This window comes from Peromyscus eremicus, unplaced genomic scaffold, assembly GCF_949786415.1.
Source record: "Peromyscus eremicus unplaced genomic scaffold, PerEre_H2_v1 PerEre#2#unplaced_466, whole genome shotgun sequence".
Lineage (NCBI taxonomy): Eukaryota > Metazoa > Chordata > Mammalia > Rodentia > Cricetidae > Peromyscus > Peromyscus eremicus.
In genome coordinates this window covers 5865-24896 of record NW_026734702.1, presented here as the reverse complement: position 1 = coordinate 24896, position 19032 = coordinate 5865, and the positions used below count along the sequence as shown (strand labels likewise).

The following is a 19032-nucleotide window of genomic DNA, read 5'->3' as shown; positions in this document are numbered from 1 at the left end:
TTTTTTTCTCAAAAGCAGAAGAGAGAGCCCCGTCTTCTATGTGGCACATTGCGCTGTATAATTGCACTTCCTGCAATTAAGCCCTGACACTTTATAAACACAGGTGCATGTCACCTACTGTACTATTGTAGTTGGTTGTTCTTACTCTTTTCTCTTTGTGGGGTCCACCACCCAGCTCCCAAATGAATACATGAAGGCTTATTATTTCTTATAAATGCCCAGCCTTAGCTTGGCTTGTTTCTAGCCAGCTTTACTTAACTTAAATATCCTGTTTACCTTTTGCCTCTAGGCTTTTATCTTTCTCTACTCTATATACCTTTCTTTACTTCTTACTCCATGGCTTGCTCTGTAGCTGGGTGGCTGGCCTCAGAGTCTTTTTTTTCTTTTCTCATTCTTCCTTGATCTCTCCTCCCAGATTTCTCCCCCTATTTATTCTCTCTGCCTGTCAGCCCTACATATCCTTTCTCCTGTCTAGCTATTGGCCGTTCATCTCTTTATTAGATCAATCAGGTGTTTTAGACAGGCAAAGTACACAACTTCACAGAGTTAAATAATGTAACATAGAAGAATACAACACATCTTTGCATCATTAAACAAATATTCCACAGCATAAACAAATGTAACACATCTTCAACTAATATTCCACAATATACTATAGGACAACTACAACAGCCAAAGCCCTACCACAGTGATCAGTAGCCTAGATGCCCTCCACCACCCCTGTTCTCCCCTAGGAACCCTGTATTCCTCTGATCCAGCAGCAAATAGGTGAACACTCAGCACACACTTGAACTGACTGGGAACCTCTCCCACACCAGTTGTTAAATATCTCTCTGTCTACAAAAGGGAGCAGAATTTAGGAAACTGTAAAGTCAAGTCAACACCTTTCTCCAAAGACTGCCTTATTCAGAGATCAGAAAACAGTGGCTGTATAAAGAGTAGGGACTACTGCTAGGTTCTGCCCCTGAAATGAGATGTTAAGACCTGAAGTCGAACGCCAGCCACACTCAGTTCAGATGTTTTGCCTTTTGAACCTTCTACAGAAGCAGAACAAACAAAAGGGAAGGGATATGTATCCAGTCAATTTTCATAAGGTAGATAGATAGGCCAATGAAACTACCACTCAGATCAGAAACTTGAATGTCCCCAGATACCCCCAAAATGCTCCAACCTCCTTCTAGCCTCTAACCTCAACCATGGGTCAACCATGACACTGATGTTCAACAGGAGAGACTAGCTTTGGTATTCTTAAACAAGTAGAATCCCAGTGGTTTGCAGGCCAAATATGATCTGTCATCAGGCTTAGCATGTCCTGCACACAAAATGGATTTTTTTTACATTTATAAATATCTGAAAATATTACCAACAGAAGAAAATATATCATCAGATATGAAAAATACATGAAAATCTAACTGTGGTTTCTGCAAATAATGCTTTTATTAGAATATAGCCACACCCGCTCATTTACATATCAGACTTTATACCTCAACTGCAGAGTTGAACAACTGCACATAACCTGGAAAAAAAAAGTATGCCTAGTCCAGTTTGAGTATATGGCAGGCTGTGCATGCGCATTTATTTATGTTGGGCTTATTAGACCATGTTTGAGATTGCAGGATCCTAGGTACACACACACACACACACACACACACACACACGTTCAACTCTAGTAGACCATGACAAGTTTGTCAAAAACATATGTTCAGTTTTAAGAAGAAACCCAACAGAAACCATAATCTCAGTTTGAAGTAAGGCAGGGAGAATTGCAGAGAACTGAGCAAACATCTACCAAGCCAGGAAGGCCTCTGAGTATTGGGAGAAAGTTTAAGGCTTATCTATTCACACTCCGGGTACATCTTTTAAAAAATACAGCACCCTTACTCACCTCTGAGGAGCAATGCATGAGGGTAAGAAAGTCATGTTTCAGTTCTGGGTCTTGGAGTAGAGCACCCACTGACCTTGTCAATCAGGACCAAAGCTAATGGACCACCCAGAGCCTTTTGATAGTTTACCTCAAGTCTAGACAGAATGCCCAAGAAGACACCAAGTAGCTTGCCTTTGTGCTTTGCTGATCTAGGAATATGCATTACTCATACTTTCAAGTCAGCCTAGAGTGGGTAAGGAACCAGCAGTCCATCTGGTAGGCAAAACGAAGCAGTCAACAGTTCACCTTCCAGACTAACCTTTATGCTCTATTTTTTTTTTTTTTTTTTTTATAAATAGACACAAGATGAAGTTCCCTGCAGCAGAGAAGGAAGGAGCTAAGAGGATGCTAGATGGCCTCTCACACCACTTCCCTGGAGTCATCTATCTGTACCTGCCCTGCCTTGCAAACAGGTTGTGTTCAGTTCCTTCAAATTACGTTGTTTTTCCTCTTAGAAGGGAATTACTTATGATTGTTTAAGGACCATGTTCACCTAGAAAGGGGTGAAAGCAAGGGTAGACAGTCTGTCTTGATTCTACAAGCCTGCTGACTTCCGAGTTGAGGCAACGTTATGGATGGCAGCAGAGACTCGTTCCCTGTGGGCAGACTGTGCAGGCATGGAGGTGAAGTGGCTGGGGAGCATAGGGTCCCCAAATGAGGTCAACGCAACTGTCTAAGGATAAGACTAGAGGGTACCATGCAGGACAGCCTCTCTCCACTTCTCATATGAAGTCTACAACTTCAGCTCTGGCATCTTTCCACATCACAGGGACAGGGTAGCCTCCAGGTCTTACACAACCCCCCACCCCCAGGGACAAATTTTGTATTTCCTTTAGTTCCTGTGTCAGGGCCCTTCTGTAGGCAGATAAAGAATATACATGTAACTCACAGACAGTATATATTTCATTTTTCCCTAAGAATCTAACAAGACGTTGAGTGTGTCCATAAAAAAAATAGCACACGCTCTGTAGTCCAAGAAATCGAACAAGTCTGGATAGACAAGCTTGCCCAAGTCCCCTCCTTGCTTAACCTCAGATTTCTCATACCTCAGAAAATGAGAACAGGAGTAACATCCATCTCACAGGGGTGCAAGTAAGGATCAAATGAAGCATCCGTCCAGATGAATGCTTTGTAAACTGTAAGATATCACAGGAAGGGCAGGGGTGGGCAGAGAAGCCACCTCTTAGCTGCCTCTTCTTGATTCAGTCTTTAATTAGTCAGGTCTCTCAGCCCGTTTCTCTTCTGAAGTCAACCACCTGCCCACCATAAGGACATTAGTCAATTCAGCACCCAGCTGGCAGTCATCAATTGGCCATCTATTAATAGCCAATTATCTGAGAGGCTTAATTAATCCTCGCATCACATGGTCTGCTCTTCCCGAGATCCTGGGGAAAACAATGGACCTCCAATACAGGCGCCCATGAATATTTCAATGGCCATCAAGGAATTTGGCAGCCATTACTGCCTGCATGTCGCAGCTGCAAGTGATGGGCACATAAATATTGATTGGGCCAGTCTTTCTATGGCTGGGGAGCAGAGAGAGATCAGGAATGGGTAGAACATCATCAGAGGAATGAGAGAGATACTACATAAATCTTCAGCCTTGACAACCAAAGGGGAAATTTTTTTTTTTTTTTTTAATTTCCACATCTCCTTTGAAGGCAGAGACGATATGTGGAGCGAGGTGGTCAAGATGGGATCCCCCATCTCTGCTGCAGATGTTTCCCATGCTCACCTGTCCTTGAATAAGATAAAAAAAATGGGTGTGAACAGCAGGATCCTCAGCCAGCAGGCCCTGGAGACGGCTGCTCTTTTCCACGGGCCTTCAAGCCCACTGGCAGGAACATGCACGCATGCTCGGCTTGCCTGTGTTTCCTTGAAAGAGCTCTCAAGTGCTTACAGTTTGCAAGACAGGAGGCACGAGGAGAATTTAATTATTACTTTTTAAGTGGCAGATCGTGTCTCCAGGAAATGGCACGCAGAAAAGGCTTTGAACTTGAAATCAGCGTTGTCCAAGACCGGGGATCAGACTTCTCTTATTGCCAGAGATAAGAGCTCCTGCTGATAGAAGGCTAAACAGCTCAGAGTGGCCCAAAGCTGAACTCCCTTCTTTCAGAAAGAACCGCCTCTGCGTCCAGAGCAGATCTGTGGCTCCAAGAATCAGAACGGCCGGCTGTCCCTGACCTTGGGGCCTGTGTGGAAGTAGAGGGCTCTTGCAGATCACATCCCCACTGTGTTTTCAGACTTCTCAGTGGGGCATCTCACCCACTTCCCCGGGCTCTCCACCTTAGAAAACAACTAGTAGTGTTTCGGGGGAGAGGGGTGCAGAAGAAAAGTAAAAGAACGTGGTGAAGCCCAGAGCAAAGAGGGCACCCCATGTGGCACCGCCTGGCAGCAACATTTCTCACACCACAGTCACCATCTCCTCTCTGTCCCCAGCAGCTTCCTTAATGCTCATTAGGTCCTGTGATATCAGCGGCTGCTGCCGGATGCAAAACTTGCTGCCCTGGGAGGTCATTTCAGGCCACTCACTCTGAAACACTGGAGCCAGCAAATTTCAGGAGCTTCTACAGAACTCCCCAGGGCAATAGCATGTGCATACATCTACGTGAGTGAGCGAGTGTGTGAGAGAGAGTGTGTACGTGTGCACATGGGGGGGGGATGGTAAGAGAGAGAGAGAATACACGCTTCCTTTATTACCCCAAAGGGTTCTTTCTTAATCAGTTCAACATCTGAAGAAGACTCAGAGACTGATTGAGCTTTTGGTTAGTCTAGCATTTCTGGTAAAATAATTAAGAGATAAGTAATAGGAGCTAGGGAGTAAAATGCTTACCTCACAAGCACAAGGACCCGAGTTTGGATCCACAGAACCCATGTAAAAAGCCAGGCTCTGCAGCAGGCCCTTGTAATCTCAACACTGGGGGAGCGAAACAGAAATCTCCTGCAGCTTGCTGGCCTGCTAGTCTAGTTGAACCCGGTTTCCAAAAGAAAGGTGGAGAGCAATTAAGAAAGACACCCTGATGTCCACCTCCGGCCTTCACACGCATGCATGCGCGCACACACACACACACACACACACACACACACACACACTTGTGTATAGCCATAGGTCTCCCTTCAGAATTCCTCACTAACCTGAATTGGCTCTCACTGCAGGCCGGATGCTAAGGCATCAACTCTGCTGTGGCGTGCTGTTCCCAGTTCACAGCTGAGGCGAGTGAGCCAGGAGGAGAAAAAGCTGAGTTAGCCCTGGCACTACTAAAGGCAGAAAGACACCCTTGGCTGCCATGTGTATGAGTAAAGCCGTACCTAATTTTGACACAATAGAGGCGCTAAGGTGGGCCGGAATTCATCACCTGGCTCTCACGGGTGCCCGGGGTGCTGAAGAAGGGGCAAACTCACCACTTAGTTCAAGCTAGCGCAGGCACTGGGAAGAGCCAGCTGCCAGCTGCAGAGGGCACAGGACACATCAAACTCACGTCCCCAAACAGATGGCCAGACTATCATTCTGGGTCTCTGGAGTAGGTGTGCAGAAGCCATGGCAGGGTTCACGGTCTCCCCGCTAAGAGCAGAGCTGAGGAACTGTCCCCGCTTTCTAATTCGGATTATTTTCCAAAAACACATCAGGGACTTGGCGACACTCTGGGTGAGTGACAAGTGTGTAAACGTTAGAAAGCAAACAAAGGCACACAAAACATGTCTCTACAAAACCGGTTCCTGGGAGCCCGGTGGAGGGTCCGATTCCTGGAAATTTGGGGTGGCGGGGCGTAGCAAAGAAAGCAGGGTGGGTAGAAATCCTGAGCTTTGGGCATCGGCAGACAGCAGGCTTATTCTGTCCCTGCTTGGTTTACAAGTGACCGCTGAGGAACACAAGTGAGCAGCTGAGTGTTCTGCAGGGACAAGCAGCCCTAAAGAAAGGTACCTTCTGGACAGACAGACAGACACTCCTTTGACTTCCGGCCTGCTTTACTCCCGTGAGTCCCCTGTCTTAAGCAGGTGTCAGTCTGTGCTTCCAGGCAAGGGAGGGTAAAATTAAACTGCTGGTCTTCGTTTTGAAAAAAAAAAAATGCCAGGCCCTGTTGAGAAGCCAAGGTTACAGAGTGCCATCGCCCCCAGGCTAACTCAGACATGTCCCTAGTGCACAACCCTTGGGTCCTGAGACGGGGCTTCCTGCCTGGAGCTGAGGTAAAGAGAACCAGGGAAGCAAAGGGGAGGAGTCAGAACATGGACAGACACTTGGTTCTCAGGACCAGAGAAAGGGGCTTTGCAAAGCTCTCTGGGTCATGGATGGACTCAAAACCAAACCAGGGTAAATTTCTCACCAAGGTGATGAAAAGTTAATAGCACACAGCTTAAACTTTTTTAAGTACATGAAAGACATTTTTAAAGATTGAAAAGCACATTCTAGAAAGGAAAGGCAAGCTGTTGCCTAAGATCCCAACCTCCCATTTTACATTTTTGCAACCCTGCTGCAGAAGTGCTCTGGGCTACCAATAAATAGCACCCTGATACCCTGGCTCCAAGAACAGCCTCAGAAGGGAAGCTGGTCCAGCACCTTGCATGGGCATCTGCACCGCAAATGAGAGGCTAGACATGCGTCTGATAATAGACTGTCTCTGGTGATGCCAGGGCCAAAATCCCCTGGACAGAATCCAATGTGCACATGTCAAGTGCCACCAGATTAATAGTGGCCTTCTGTGAAGTTCATAACTCTTTTTTTTTTAATTGGAGAAATTAACTGCCGAATGGGAAATAGAATAACGGGGTTGTATAGTTAAGGTGCTCGTGGTAGGCAAATACGACAGAAAGACGAGGTATTTTCTAATAGCATCTGCTGCATTTCTAGTACCTCCTGAGACATTTGCATAGGCTGGAGGCATTTCACTCCAAGCCTTTACATTTCTAATACCTCCCTCAAAAATTACCCTCCGGCCTGAAACTCTTGCTTTTACTAAGCCTTTGGACTAAATTTAGTTTCTTGGAAATAAGAGACAAGAAATTTTGCTCCTGTATTTTTTTTTTAAATCTGTCAGTTATTATATGATTTTCCAAATGGCAAACACATGACAGGAGAGAGAAGAAATGAATATACCTTCTTCAGGTCTTTTTAAGTGATACGGTATTTATCATTAATATACAGTTTGAATAAAACATCAAACTTGTCACGTGGTTTTCAGCTAGAAATTAGAGATTTGATGAATAATTTGGGGGTAGAGAGCCAGCATTAAAATCAAATCAGCACGGAAAAAGTCAAGTTTAAAGAAATCTTTACTTCAGCTGTTCATAGAGCCAGTCTTTTGTGGTCTTTTTTGTGTGTGCATGTGCATGAGTGTGTACGTGAGTGTGTGCATGAGTGTGTACCTGAGCATAGAGCCCTAGGTCAACCTCAGGTGTCATTTCTCAGAAATTGTGTGTGTGTGTGTGTGTGTGTGTGTGATGTACGTTTAAAAGTGAGAGTGTGCACGTGTATGTGCTTGCACGTGGAGGTCAAAGGTAGACACCAGGTATCTTCCACAGTCAAAAGCTCTCCACCTTAGCTTTTGAGATAGGCTCCATGGCTGAAGCCTGAGCTCAGCAGCTTGGCTAGTCTACCTGGATAGTGAGTGCCAAGGATCTGCCTATTTCTGCCTTCTAAGATCTGGGATTACAGATGTGCACTCCACAGCTGGCTTGTTTTTTGGTTGTTTGTTTGTTTGTTTGTTTTTAGGTAAATGCTGATGAGGCAAACTCAGGTATGGTGGTATTGTGTTCCCAAAATATTGTGCACCCTAATAAACTTATCTGGAGTCAGAGAACAGAACAGCCACTAGATATAGAGGCCTGAAAATGGTGGCACACACGCCTTTAATCCTATCACTTGGGAGGCAGAGATCCATCCGGATCTCTGTGAGTTTAAAGCCACACTAGAAGCAACCAGACATGGTGACTCACGCCTTTAATCCTAGGAAGTGATGGCAGAAAGCAGAAAGGTATGTAAGGCTTGAGGACCAGGAACTAGGCTATTAAGCTTTTAGGCTTTTGAGCAGCAGTTCAGCTAAGATCCATTTGGATGAGGACACAGAGGCTTCCAGTCTGAAGAAACAGGATCAGCTGAGGAGTTGGCAAGGTGAGGTGGCTGTGGTTTGTTCTGCTTCTCTGATCTTCCAGTGTTCACCCTAATACCTGGCTCAGGTTTGATTTTATTAATAAGAACTGTTAAGATTCATGCTACACTCAGGTCCTCAAGCTTGAGCAGCAAACACTTCATCAGAGCTGTCTCTCCAATCCCAACCTTGTTCTTTGAGACAAGGTCTTTCTACCGGCCTAGAACCTACTAACTTGGTTGAGAATCCTGCCTCTGCCTCAGTAGAGCTGGGATTACAAGAGCATACTACACTGCCTGCCTTCGGATGTGGGTGCTAGGCATAGAACTCTTGTCCTCACGCTTGAGCAGCAAGTAGGCAAGCACTGCACTGAGTTATCAACCCAGCTCCCAGAACCGTCCTTTCATAAAACTAAGAAAAAGATCGGATTACTGTCACAGGACTGCAGCACAGTCTGTCCTTGTCCACGTCGCTCAGACTGTGACACACTGAGCAGAGGGTTATATCAGGCCTGTGATGACATCATCACTAGGAGAACGGGGACGTTTCGTAGCACAGTGAGATAAGGAGAACAAGGATCTGAATGCCTATAACCAGACAGAGTCTAATAGTTGGGCAGTCTCCAGCCCATGAACTCTCTCCCCTAGCTACACCATTCTCAACTCTCTGAAGAAGCGGCAAAAGGATGTCCACTGTTCTCACTTTAGAAATAAACTGACTCTCACCACCATGCTGGTATTGGAGCTTTTAAAAAATATATCCCAAAGTGAAGGTCTCAGAAGCAAGGTCTCTCCATAAGCATTTCCTCCTGTTTCCTGGTCCCAGTTCTCTGCCAAGGGCAAGGCAAAGAACCTGGAATCTCTCTTCCCTAGGGCAAGCCACATAATACTAGGACTTCTCTTTACCCAAAGCAAGCCATAAAACCTCAAAAGATTAATCTAATGCACTCTGTGTGTTAGAGATGGCAATAAAGAAATTCTCTGACCTACCTTGTCGGATAGTAGATCTAAAGCCCTTATTCTATAAAGGGTGCTGCCCACACCCAGGAGGAAAGAATGCTGTTCAGATAGTTAAAAGGATCTAAACAGGCTTTGCTGCTTCCTTGCCTGCTTTGGAATGTACCCTTTTTTCCAGTGGTATGTCCTCTACAGCTATCTATTCCCCACTAGATCTACAATGTGATGTCTTTGACAGTACACGCTGGGTCTTTGGATTTTTCAATCTGAGGGCTTCCACGGCATGTAAAACTACAATCAATTTTCTCTTGTTAACTTGTCTTTTGCTTTAGAGGTGTGGACCACAACTTTATGATAAGGAGGAAAGACATCATTCCTCCACCCCTACACTGGAGAAAAGCCTCAGCAAGAGGCAAGTTTCCCCTAGGCTTCTGCATATCCAGGAAAAGGCTTCCCCCATGATTGTATCCTTGTTTCCTACAAATGCCTCGTGGACTGTACTCATTCAAAACCTGAGTTTCCCCCTATGGTAGACAAATGTACCAACTGTATTCTTACTGTCAAGAACACAACCCCAGGCTAAAGGGTAAGACTTGCTAGGTAAAGCGCTTGCCTTGAAACCATGGAGACCTAAGTTCATATTCCTAAAGCCCATGTAAAAGCAGGCCACAACAGACAACCCATGTCTGAAATCCCAGGGTTCCTACATCAAGAAGAGAAGCAGAGACGTAAGAGAGCCCGGACCCTCTCGCCCCAGCTAGCCTGGCCTATGCAACAGAAAAAAAATGAAGGAAACCCCATCTCAAACAATGTGGAAGGCGAGGACCCAAACATGCTTGCACACACACACACACACACACACACACACACACACACACACACACACACAGAAACTGTCCATGAGCAGAGAAGCTCCAGAAAGTAGATGAGCTCACACTGTGCCCACCTCCAACCTTGCTGAATCACCCACAAGTGGAGACTTAGATTGTCCAACTAATTTAAACACGAGGTGAGCAGTCCCCAGGACATTCCTCATCCCATTCTTGTCCTGATGCTGTCCTTGAAAAGCCTTTTTATCTCCGCCCAAATATCATCATTTAATCTCTTCTGTAAAACAAAGTATTAGCTCCCTTGTTGGCTTCTGGGAAGATGAAATGAGCTAATATGGGAAACGGAGTCCATGAGTTGGAAAAGCGCTACATTACGGGTTTCTACTTCCTGCGTGCAAAGGTTCACACTGACTTAGTTGTGACCACACTCATGGAGACGACTCATCTGGCCATGTTCACACAAAGCAACCAAACAACAGACTTGGCCTTCTTCATCTATTTCCCAAGCACTGCTTTGCAGTCACATGACACATTCGCAGAAGGGCTAATTCTAGGACCTTCTCCCAAATCAACAGAATCATAATCTCCATAATAAACTCAAGAATCTCTATGCCAGTCAAGTTCTCCAGACAATTCTAACATGCAGTCAGGTTGGGGGAGAATACTGTGTTCCTCTTAGACATATCATACAAAGTTTCCGTTCACACCAATCATGGGACATAAAGCTGCCTGGTCTCAGCTTTCCTGAGATACACACTGTGAAAGGACAGTTTTATGTCAGCTTGATACACACTAAAGTCATCTGAGAGGAGGGAACCTCAGTTAAGAAAATACCTCCAAGCCGAGTGTTGGTGGTGCACGCCTTTAATCCCAGCACTCAGGAGGCAGAGCCAGGTGGATCTCTGTGAGTTTGAGGCCAGCCTGGTCTACAGAGCGAGATCCAGGACAGGCACCAAAACTACACAGAGAAACCTTGTCTCAGAAAAGAAAGACTGGGCTGTGGGCAGGCCTGTAGGGCATTTTCTTAATTGGTGATTGATGGGGGGGGGGGGCCTCAGCCCATTGTGGGTGGTGCCATCCCTGGGCTGCTGGTCCTGGGTTCTATAAGAAAGCAGGCTGAGCAAGCCATGGGGAGCAAGCTAGTAAGCCAGTAAGCAGCACTCCTCCATGACCTCTGCATCAGCTCCTGCCTCCAGGTTCTGGCGCTGTCTGAGCTCCTGTTCCGACTTCCTTTGATGCTGACAGTGACATGAAAGTGTAACCCAAATAAACCCTTTTGGTCATGGTGTTTCATCACTGCAAGAGTGACCCTAATTAAGACACACACACACACACACACACACACACACACACACACACACACGAACCAGAGGAATGCTCATCCATAAATATATATAAAAATATACACAAGACATTTATGGAGACACACATAAAAGTGAAAATGGGTTGTAGAAGAACACTAACCCAAAAAGGGGGAGGGAGGGTGCACCTAATAATAAAACGCGTCAAATCTCGAGAGCTAAAGAATAATTGAGACTTTTAAAAGGATATACAAAAATGAGGAGTGGGTCAAATGTTCAGGCAAAGAACAGGCTTCTTCCCCATATGAGACCACTCATCGCTCACGCATCATTTGATGATTCTACATCAGCAAGGAACTCCCCAGAGCTTACACACACACACACACACACACACACACACACACACGCACAAATAACAAAGGTCAGGGACAGACCCATCAGAGCAGCACCCAAAACCAGCACAGTGCCTGGTAGGTACATAGCTCCTCCTGTCAATAAATGTGTGTTGAGCACAGACCATGATTAAAAGGTGGGGAAGGTGTAGCAACACAGAGCACCTCCAAAGGAAAAAGAAGAACTCTTGTCCCAGATCCCTGGGGCAAAACTAGGAATAAGTCAGCTTAAGGTAATGAGATTCAGCACAAAACAGAGCAAGTTCATGTCCCTGCAGGCATCATTAACTGCATCACACAGAGCAGAACCACCTAGGGAAAAAGAAGAAAAAACATCCCTGCAGATCTGTGGTCAGGGTCTGCGCCAGTGAGAAAATAGATCCTGTACTACAAAAGGCCGGCTGATGGACACGCCAATCCACGGCATCACTTCCCTATGTAACCCCCTCCCTAGACCCTCATGTCTGATTAGGCCCATACAAGCTGCCCCCTGCCACCTCAGTCCCCTGACTTCATCTGCACCTCGGATGCCCTCTGCCGACTGGCCAATGATCCATCCTTCTCAACTCAGCTGTTGTGTCCTCCTCCAGGAAAACCCGGGTTCTCATGACACCCAGGGCAGTGAACCCACTTGTCTGTCAGTCCTGCACGTCCTGGACCACGGACGAATAAAACCTAGGGGCAAACCCTGGACCTCGGCATTTCACAGCAGCTCACACATAGCCGGGGTATGTGGGTGCTAACTAAATGCTTGCTTTGATCAGCTAACATTGGCGAGATTCCAAAGCACAAGTGGCAGTGGGACTTTGGTTAAGAGGAGAGTCTATAGTATCCAAGTGGGCAAATCCTGAATGTGGAGGTCTGAGTTCAAATCCAGAATGATCTAAGTAAGGCGAACTATTTAAAGACTCTCAACCTGTTTCCCCATCTATGAAGAAAGAACACTATTCAACAACGACGTATGAAGAAAGCACCCACTGTGCATTCAGCACACAGTAGGCCCTCCCTACTATACTCGGTGATGAGATCCTCTCCTATTCAACACACTGGTGTTCATCAGTCTTCCTCTTTCAGACTACAAGCTCCTCCAAGGCCTTCTCCCACTCCTACAGACTGCCCTGAACTCAGAAAGGTTGTTTAGATGCCAGCAAATCCCCCAGAGGCCTCCCTCTCTTTCCCCTGTTCAAGGCTGTGTGTAGAAAAGGACAAGGGCTCTGAATCTCAAGCGTGAACCTGTAGGGGGAACCTTCCACTCCTTTGGGCTGCACTCCTGGTCAAGAGTTAGAAAAGCCACTTGGATTCCCATTTCCCCAACTCCCTGCCGGTAGGTAGGAAGCTTTCTGTTCTTAGGGGCTCCTTCGTGGTGTTCTGAACACATTCAACTTCCACCACAGCTAAGGGGCTGGAGAACAGGTTACAGAGCCAGGTGCCACCAGGCCAGGCCAGGTGGGCAGGGAAGGCACCGGCTGGGGAAGCTCCAGGTAGCTCGCTAGTGTAACTCACGTGCGCTGCGCACCCGGGTCATCAGCCTCCTCCCCTGGGGCCTGGCAGCGGCGGAGGGAAGGAGGTCCGAACATCCAGACTTCTCATGGGTGCCAGCATCGCCAACCCAGCCAACCTCCAGTGACCCTCCAGCGGCACCCACTGACCGCTAGTCCCAGGGTGGCTGGTCCGCAGCGCCCCCTCGGCCACCGGACTGCTACTTAAGTTGGGAGCCCCGCTCTGTCCACGAGCGCGCGCGCCCACCACCCACACCCACTGGCACTTACACACGCCAGGGATCCGGAGACGCCCGAAGCTTCTTAAATTCCTCAAGCACCTCCCCATGGCCGCATCCCGCGCCTGTTACCTGCTCGCGGCACCCAGACCCCCCCCCCCCCCCCTGCCTTGGAACCCTGAAACCCCGCGCGCAGACCGTGCGCCCTCCCACCGGCCAGTGCCCCGCGCCCTGCGCGCCACCAAACGGCATACCTTGGGGGTCTGCACTTCGGGTCCCAGCGGCACCTCCAACTTCCTCTTGGTGACCCAGAAGAACAGCAGCACGGTGATCCAGAGCACCCCGAAGATGGGCAGCGCCAGGCGGCGAGTCAGGCGCCGCATGGTCCCCTCTGCCTGCTCCTCCTCGGCGGCGACGCGTCCCTGGGGCACCCCCCGGCGGTCAGGGGCGGCGGGGCACGAGTCGCCGAGCGCCTCGCTCTAAGAGAAACGCTGCTCCCGGGGATCCCGATGTTGGGTGGTGGGATCCTGCCCCGCCCGCTTCGGAGAGAAGCCACAGCCGGGGCGAGGGGCGCCGCCGGAGACTGGAGACGCGGCCGGGAAGGGGCGAGGGGCCGCTCAGTCGGGCGCCCGCTCCAGCCGGAGAGCCGCGGTGACCGCCGAGATGCTGCTGCTCGCCGCGGCTGCCTTTGCCCGCGGCTGCCGCGAGGGAAACTGACTGGAGGAGCCGGGAAGGTGGAATCTGAGGCTGTGCCCGGCACCCCCGGAGGAGCACGAGGAGGAGGGAGCGCGGAGGGAGGGCGGGCCCGACAGACCGACTGACTCCGAGGGAGAAGAGAGCGGGGCGGGAGCGAACCCGGCTCTGAGAGGGGGCGCTACCGCCTCCCGCCGACCGAGGAGCACCGTGCTCGTTGAGGGGACCTTGGATGCAGCTCTCTCGGACCATCCCGGGCTGGGGCCGTGCGGGGCGGGATGGGGCGGGCACGGGTTACAGGAGTGCTAGCTACACCCGCTGCAAGCTGAGACTTAAGGACCGGACCAGGACCAACCCGCGCCAGGTGAAGCACGGCCTGGGAGGAGTTCCCGTTCGCCGCGGGGCGCTGCACGTGGAGCTCGAATCAGGGTCCTCTAGCCCTAGCCCGGAGCCAACACGGGGATAGTGGGGCTGACCCAGATGCTGCCTCAAGTCCAGGCTCGCTTGCTTGGCCATTCAGGGCCAAGGTCGAGTTCGTGCCATCTCCCCAGGGCATGTCTTTGCCTTTGAGCAGGTGCCTGGCAACTTTCTCTGCTTAATGGAAAACTGAGCCGGTCTAAATTTAACTTGAAAGATGTCCTTTTAAAAATTAAGGCAAAAATTATCTCCCTGAGGAGTTTTCTCTCCTTGTAAAGTACCGGGGCTTGCTGGAGAGGGGACCTAAAGTTAGGGCAATCGGCAGGAAGCTGTGAGAAAGTGGTGGTGGGAATTCGAGCACTAGGTACACGCAAGTATCTTTCAAAATCCCTTCCCCAACGGCTTTTACAGACGAAAGCCACTAGGATTTAGAGACAGGGGACATTCTGAATCCAGTTCCCACACAGGCCTCAGGTAGGCTGGAATTCTAACCATGTCTCTAGACTAGGGAATGGTTCCTAACCTAGCCTACCTACACCAACAGTGCAAATCACAGGTGCATCCTATACCTTCCCTATTAGGTTCCGCATCTTAAAATGGATGTGAACACTGAATGCCAGGCATCTGTCTTCCCTGAGAGTTCAGAGAGAAAAGATAAAATTTTTGCGCAGTCTGGGGAGCCGTGGCAGCTGTGGCCCTCCGAGCCACATCGCTTTAGTTAGAGGGATGTTGGCTCCAAGTTTCTTCAGGTGAGAATGACGCAGCAAGTAATCTGCATCTTCCCTACATCTTCATTCACGGAGCTAGAGCTCGGTATCAGGGCAGCGCCCACACCTGACTACAGGTAAGGTGTCAATCAAGTCTCCAGCTTTCCTCCAATGCTATGGAGCCCTCAAGACACGTGCTCAGAAACAGAGGAGCCCACACACAGCCTCCAGTGTTTGGTACCGGTACTTTGTCTTTCAGCCATAAGGCAGCCCTGCCCAACAGCCCTGGAGAGTCCTGGAGGTAAGAGGCTGGAGGTTAAGAAATTGGGGGTTGGAAACAGCTGTGGAAATCCAACAGCCAGAAAAGGCTTGCCAGCCCGTTTCCAGATGCAGCTGAGTTTGCTGAGCACCACACAGACCCCCGCTGACTGCTGATGCCCCACACTTGTCTCTGTTGGACTCCTAACCTCCTCCTCTCCAGTTAATGCTTCAGGCAGCCAAAGGCCTGGGTAAATAACTGCCATAGGAGGGGTGGGACATGGCAGCTTTCTGAGCTCCCTGGATCTATTCCAGGAGCCTCACCCTAGGTCCCTGGTCCTGGACCTCCAAAGTCTTCTGTGTCGGCTCTGCAGGGGACCCACCCCCACCCCTCAAGCAAGCTGTGGAGCTGCTCAGTGCTCTAGGCAGGCTCAGCAGCAGCAGAAGCAGCAGAGTCCATTGCTCAGCGCTTTGTGATGATGCTGCTTCTGAGTAACAGATGGCAGACAGTTACACAACACCACCGCCAAGCTCTTGAGATGGTGCAGCCCCACACTGCCTGCTGCTGAGGTGCTTCATTCAGACTGGTTGGCATATGGGGAAACCAAGGCCCTGGGGTGAGACGTCTCCATAGGAAGGCCTGTAATGCTGGGGAGACTGGAGATTCTCTTCTAAAGCAAGCACTTGCTCTTAAATCGTTATTTTGTCTTCCTCTCACATGGGGAGGAGTGCCTGGGCCTTGAAAGATTTCTAAAGAATCCAATTTTGCTAAGTGCCATTACCTGACCCAACCAAAGGGCATATTGGCATTTGAATTGGGGTAGATTACAGGTGACTCTTCAATCTCCGTGCAGATCCCAGCTCTCTCCTGAGATCCAATATATCTAGAGGTCCCCAAGCTTGGACAGATACTTGAAACTGTTTAATCACCAGGTTAGGGGGCTTGGCAATGGCTCAGTCTGTAAAGTGTTTGCTTTAAGTACAAGGTTCTGAGTCCCATTGCCAGAACTCACTTAGAAAGAAAGAAAGAAAGGAAGGAAGGAAGGAAGGAAGGAAAAGAAAGAAAGAAAGAAAGGAAGGAAGAAAGAGAGAGAGAAAGAAAGAAAGAAAGAAAGAAAGAAAGAAAGAAAGAAAGAAAGAAAGGAAGGAAGAAAGAAAGAAAGAAAGAAAGAGAAAGAAACTGTACTCTCATAAACCCAGAGCTGAGGAGGCAGAGACAGGACGGTCCCTAAGGGTTCACTAGCCAGCTACCCTAGTCTGCTTGGTGAGTTCCAGGCCAGCTGGAGACCCTGCCTTAAAAACACAAGATGAATGATGCCTGAGAATAACACCCAAGGTTATCCTCTGGCCCCCACATGCCTGTGCTTACCCACTCACACACATGCATACACATCAGCCTAAACAACACAGTGCTCTGTTGATCCCACAGGGGGCATTACTAACTCTATCACTGGTGACCAACCCAAACTACAGTTTTCTCATCACGATCAATAGAGGGAGGAAAAGCTCCGAGCCAAAGATTTTGGCAGGAAATGAAAAAAGAAAAAAAAAAAAAAACTGCTCTGAATTAGGACTCTCATTTAGCCTAAATAGAGCTACCTCCTGGTCACGATTCTTGAGCCAGTTCCTGTTTCTCTAGGTTCCAGTTCTGCCCCTGTATAACGGGGCATTCCTGCGAAGAACCCCTCAGCTGACACATTTCCGGGTCTAACCCGCCTTTTCCCCTGGAGTTGGACTCTGCGCCGCCGCTCCTGTCGTTGGTAAGTTCAGCAGAAGCTGTTCCCTCCTCACAGGCGAAGACATTAGAGAGCAAATTGGGTACTGGAGCAGATGTGAGTCATTCATGTTAGTATAAAAACTACGGAATAAAACCCATTATGGCCCCCAGAAAGCTGTGTAAAGCAGCATATGGAGCAAATGTAAGCTGGAAACGGGAGGAAGCTGTGAAGTCCGATGCATATGCTCGCTGGCGGCGTGTGCTGTGGGTTTTCACACTTGGGCTTTCGTTTCTTTTAGCTGTCTGCCTGGGCCTGTCACTCTCCTTCAGCTCCCCGCACAGGCGGCAGCACCCTTTGTTTTTTTTTTTCTGGATCAGATTCTTCAAGTCCCTCCTCGCTGCCCACCCGGGAGCGTGCATGTGTGTGTTCTTGCACGGGTGGCCGCATGCACATCTTGCCATCTGAACACTCACCAGACCTGTCACCGCCCGTGCGTGCGTGCGATGCCCCTAACGGCCAGCCTCACAGATTTTTGACCTACTGGGGCTGGGTGGTATTCTGTGGAAGAGTTTACCCCTTCTGGGCCAGGGGGAAAGGTGAAGAGGGGCAAGGCAAATGGTGGCTCAGTAAGATGAGAGGCTGGTATGCTGTTCCAGCCCTGGCAGGGTTCCCCAGCAAGCAATAAAAGAAAAAGAAAAGAATGATAGGGAGAATTCAAAGATGCCTGTCTTTATTCCACAGCCCTACAGACGCAAGTCTTTGAGCCAGCCCCTGCAGTGGGCCCTGTTCAAGTGTTAGCTGTAAATAATGCATCAACCCCCTCCGCCTCTGCGTTCTTGGTTTTTTTCTCTCTACCGTAGATCCTGTCAAAAAAATCACACGTCCCGGGTCTCCTACCAAGGCTTTTTCTGCACTGAGCAATGGAATCATCTGGGCTGAGTGCAAAGGAGAAGGAGCTATTACCAACCCCATGCCCGCCCTTTCGGCCACGTTGGTACCTTTTCATCAGAGGAATAAAGCCGGATGGATGCCTTTTCCCCTCATCTTTGGTGAGGACATGGGTGGCTCTATCTATGTATGGGTTAAGGCACCTGGCGGTCACCTCTCTGAACCTTTATCTATTAAACATTTTACTTTATGCTCCCACCCCACCTCAGCCCTTCCCTCCGCCTTTTTATTTTCTTGTGCACTGCTGTATAATTTGTTTCCTTCAAAGGGATTTAGATTTTTGCATTTCAAAAGCCTGCTTTTCCATTATTTTGAAATACCCCCAAACTTTCTTTGTTCCTTATCCAAATGCCAAGCGTAAAATTTACTACGGCTACAATGATAGGTCTTATCTGACTGTAGAAACTGGTTTGATCATCAGGGATGGTGGCCCCTCCCCCACGTTTTGCATAGAAAATGCAATGTTCTTGCTAGTGTGAAGGAGTGACTCAGCTTAATGAAAAAAAAAAAATCAGAAGAAAAAATCTTTAACTAATTAGCTAGTGAAGAGCCTAGTCTGAAGAATTGGGAAACCCAGTGACACTTGTCATGCCCTGGATCCCACCTGCTTTATATGTGATAGTCACATATAATCATCTTTATTGGTAGGCTTCAGCTTGAAGGTATGAGCCTATGGTCAAAGTGAACAGGAAAGCTAAGTCATAGGAGAAACTAAGTTATATAGGCCTCTCGAATCTGCCAGGAACTTCAAAGAGGTGCCAAGCACACCCTCAGAGTGGACAGCCACTAGGACAACCACCTGAGGCCGAGGGCACGTTTCCTATGGCGTTACTAGCTGAGAAGAGTGACCCCAGTGCCTCAGTTTGCTTGGGTTACATCTACTCATTTCTGGCACAACTGTCAACAATGTCCCCTTACATGCTCAAGACATTTGTGGTATAGATAATAAATTTGATGAATAAGAAAGATTGCTTAAAACATGGGTCCTTGCTTTTCAAATTGATATATATCCAAATAGTATGTATGTGTATATGTATATGTGTGTGTGTGTGTATACTGAGTTTGAGATGCCCTAAATAGTTGTAACA

General features: G+C 48.4%; 1 protein-coding gene and 1 long non-coding RNA gene across 3 annotated transcripts in view; one reads left to right on the top strand and one right to left on the bottom strand.

Moving 5' to 3' along the window:
• The window catches only part of Galnt14 (polypeptide N-acetylgalactosaminyltransferase 14), a 219142-nt gene extending 205404 nt beyond the window's left edge, over nt 1-13738 (bottom strand). Inside the window, exon 1 of one of the 2 annotated variants that reach the window (XM_059252892.1) lies at nt 13458-13738. In XM_059252892.1, coding sequence (XP_059108875.1) covers nt 13458-13586 — 129 coding nt within the window. In that variant the 5' untranslated portion in view covers nt 13587-13738. Of the gene's footprint in view, nt 1-13255; nt 13378-13457 lie in introns of those variants that run through there. The other variant, XM_059252894.1, reaches the window with a different exon arrangement.
• A 1265-nt stretch (nt 13739-15003) lies between these two features.
• On the top strand, nt 15004-18144 carry LOC131901823 (uncharacterized). The gene is made up of 5 exons (XR_009376899.1): nt 15004-15157; nt 15280-15529; nt 15653-15848; nt 16918-17038; nt 17857-18144. It is a non-coding gene; the product is annotated as an uncharacterized LOC131901823 (long non-coding RNA).
• The last annotated feature ends 888 nt before the right edge of the window (nt 18145-19032 follow it).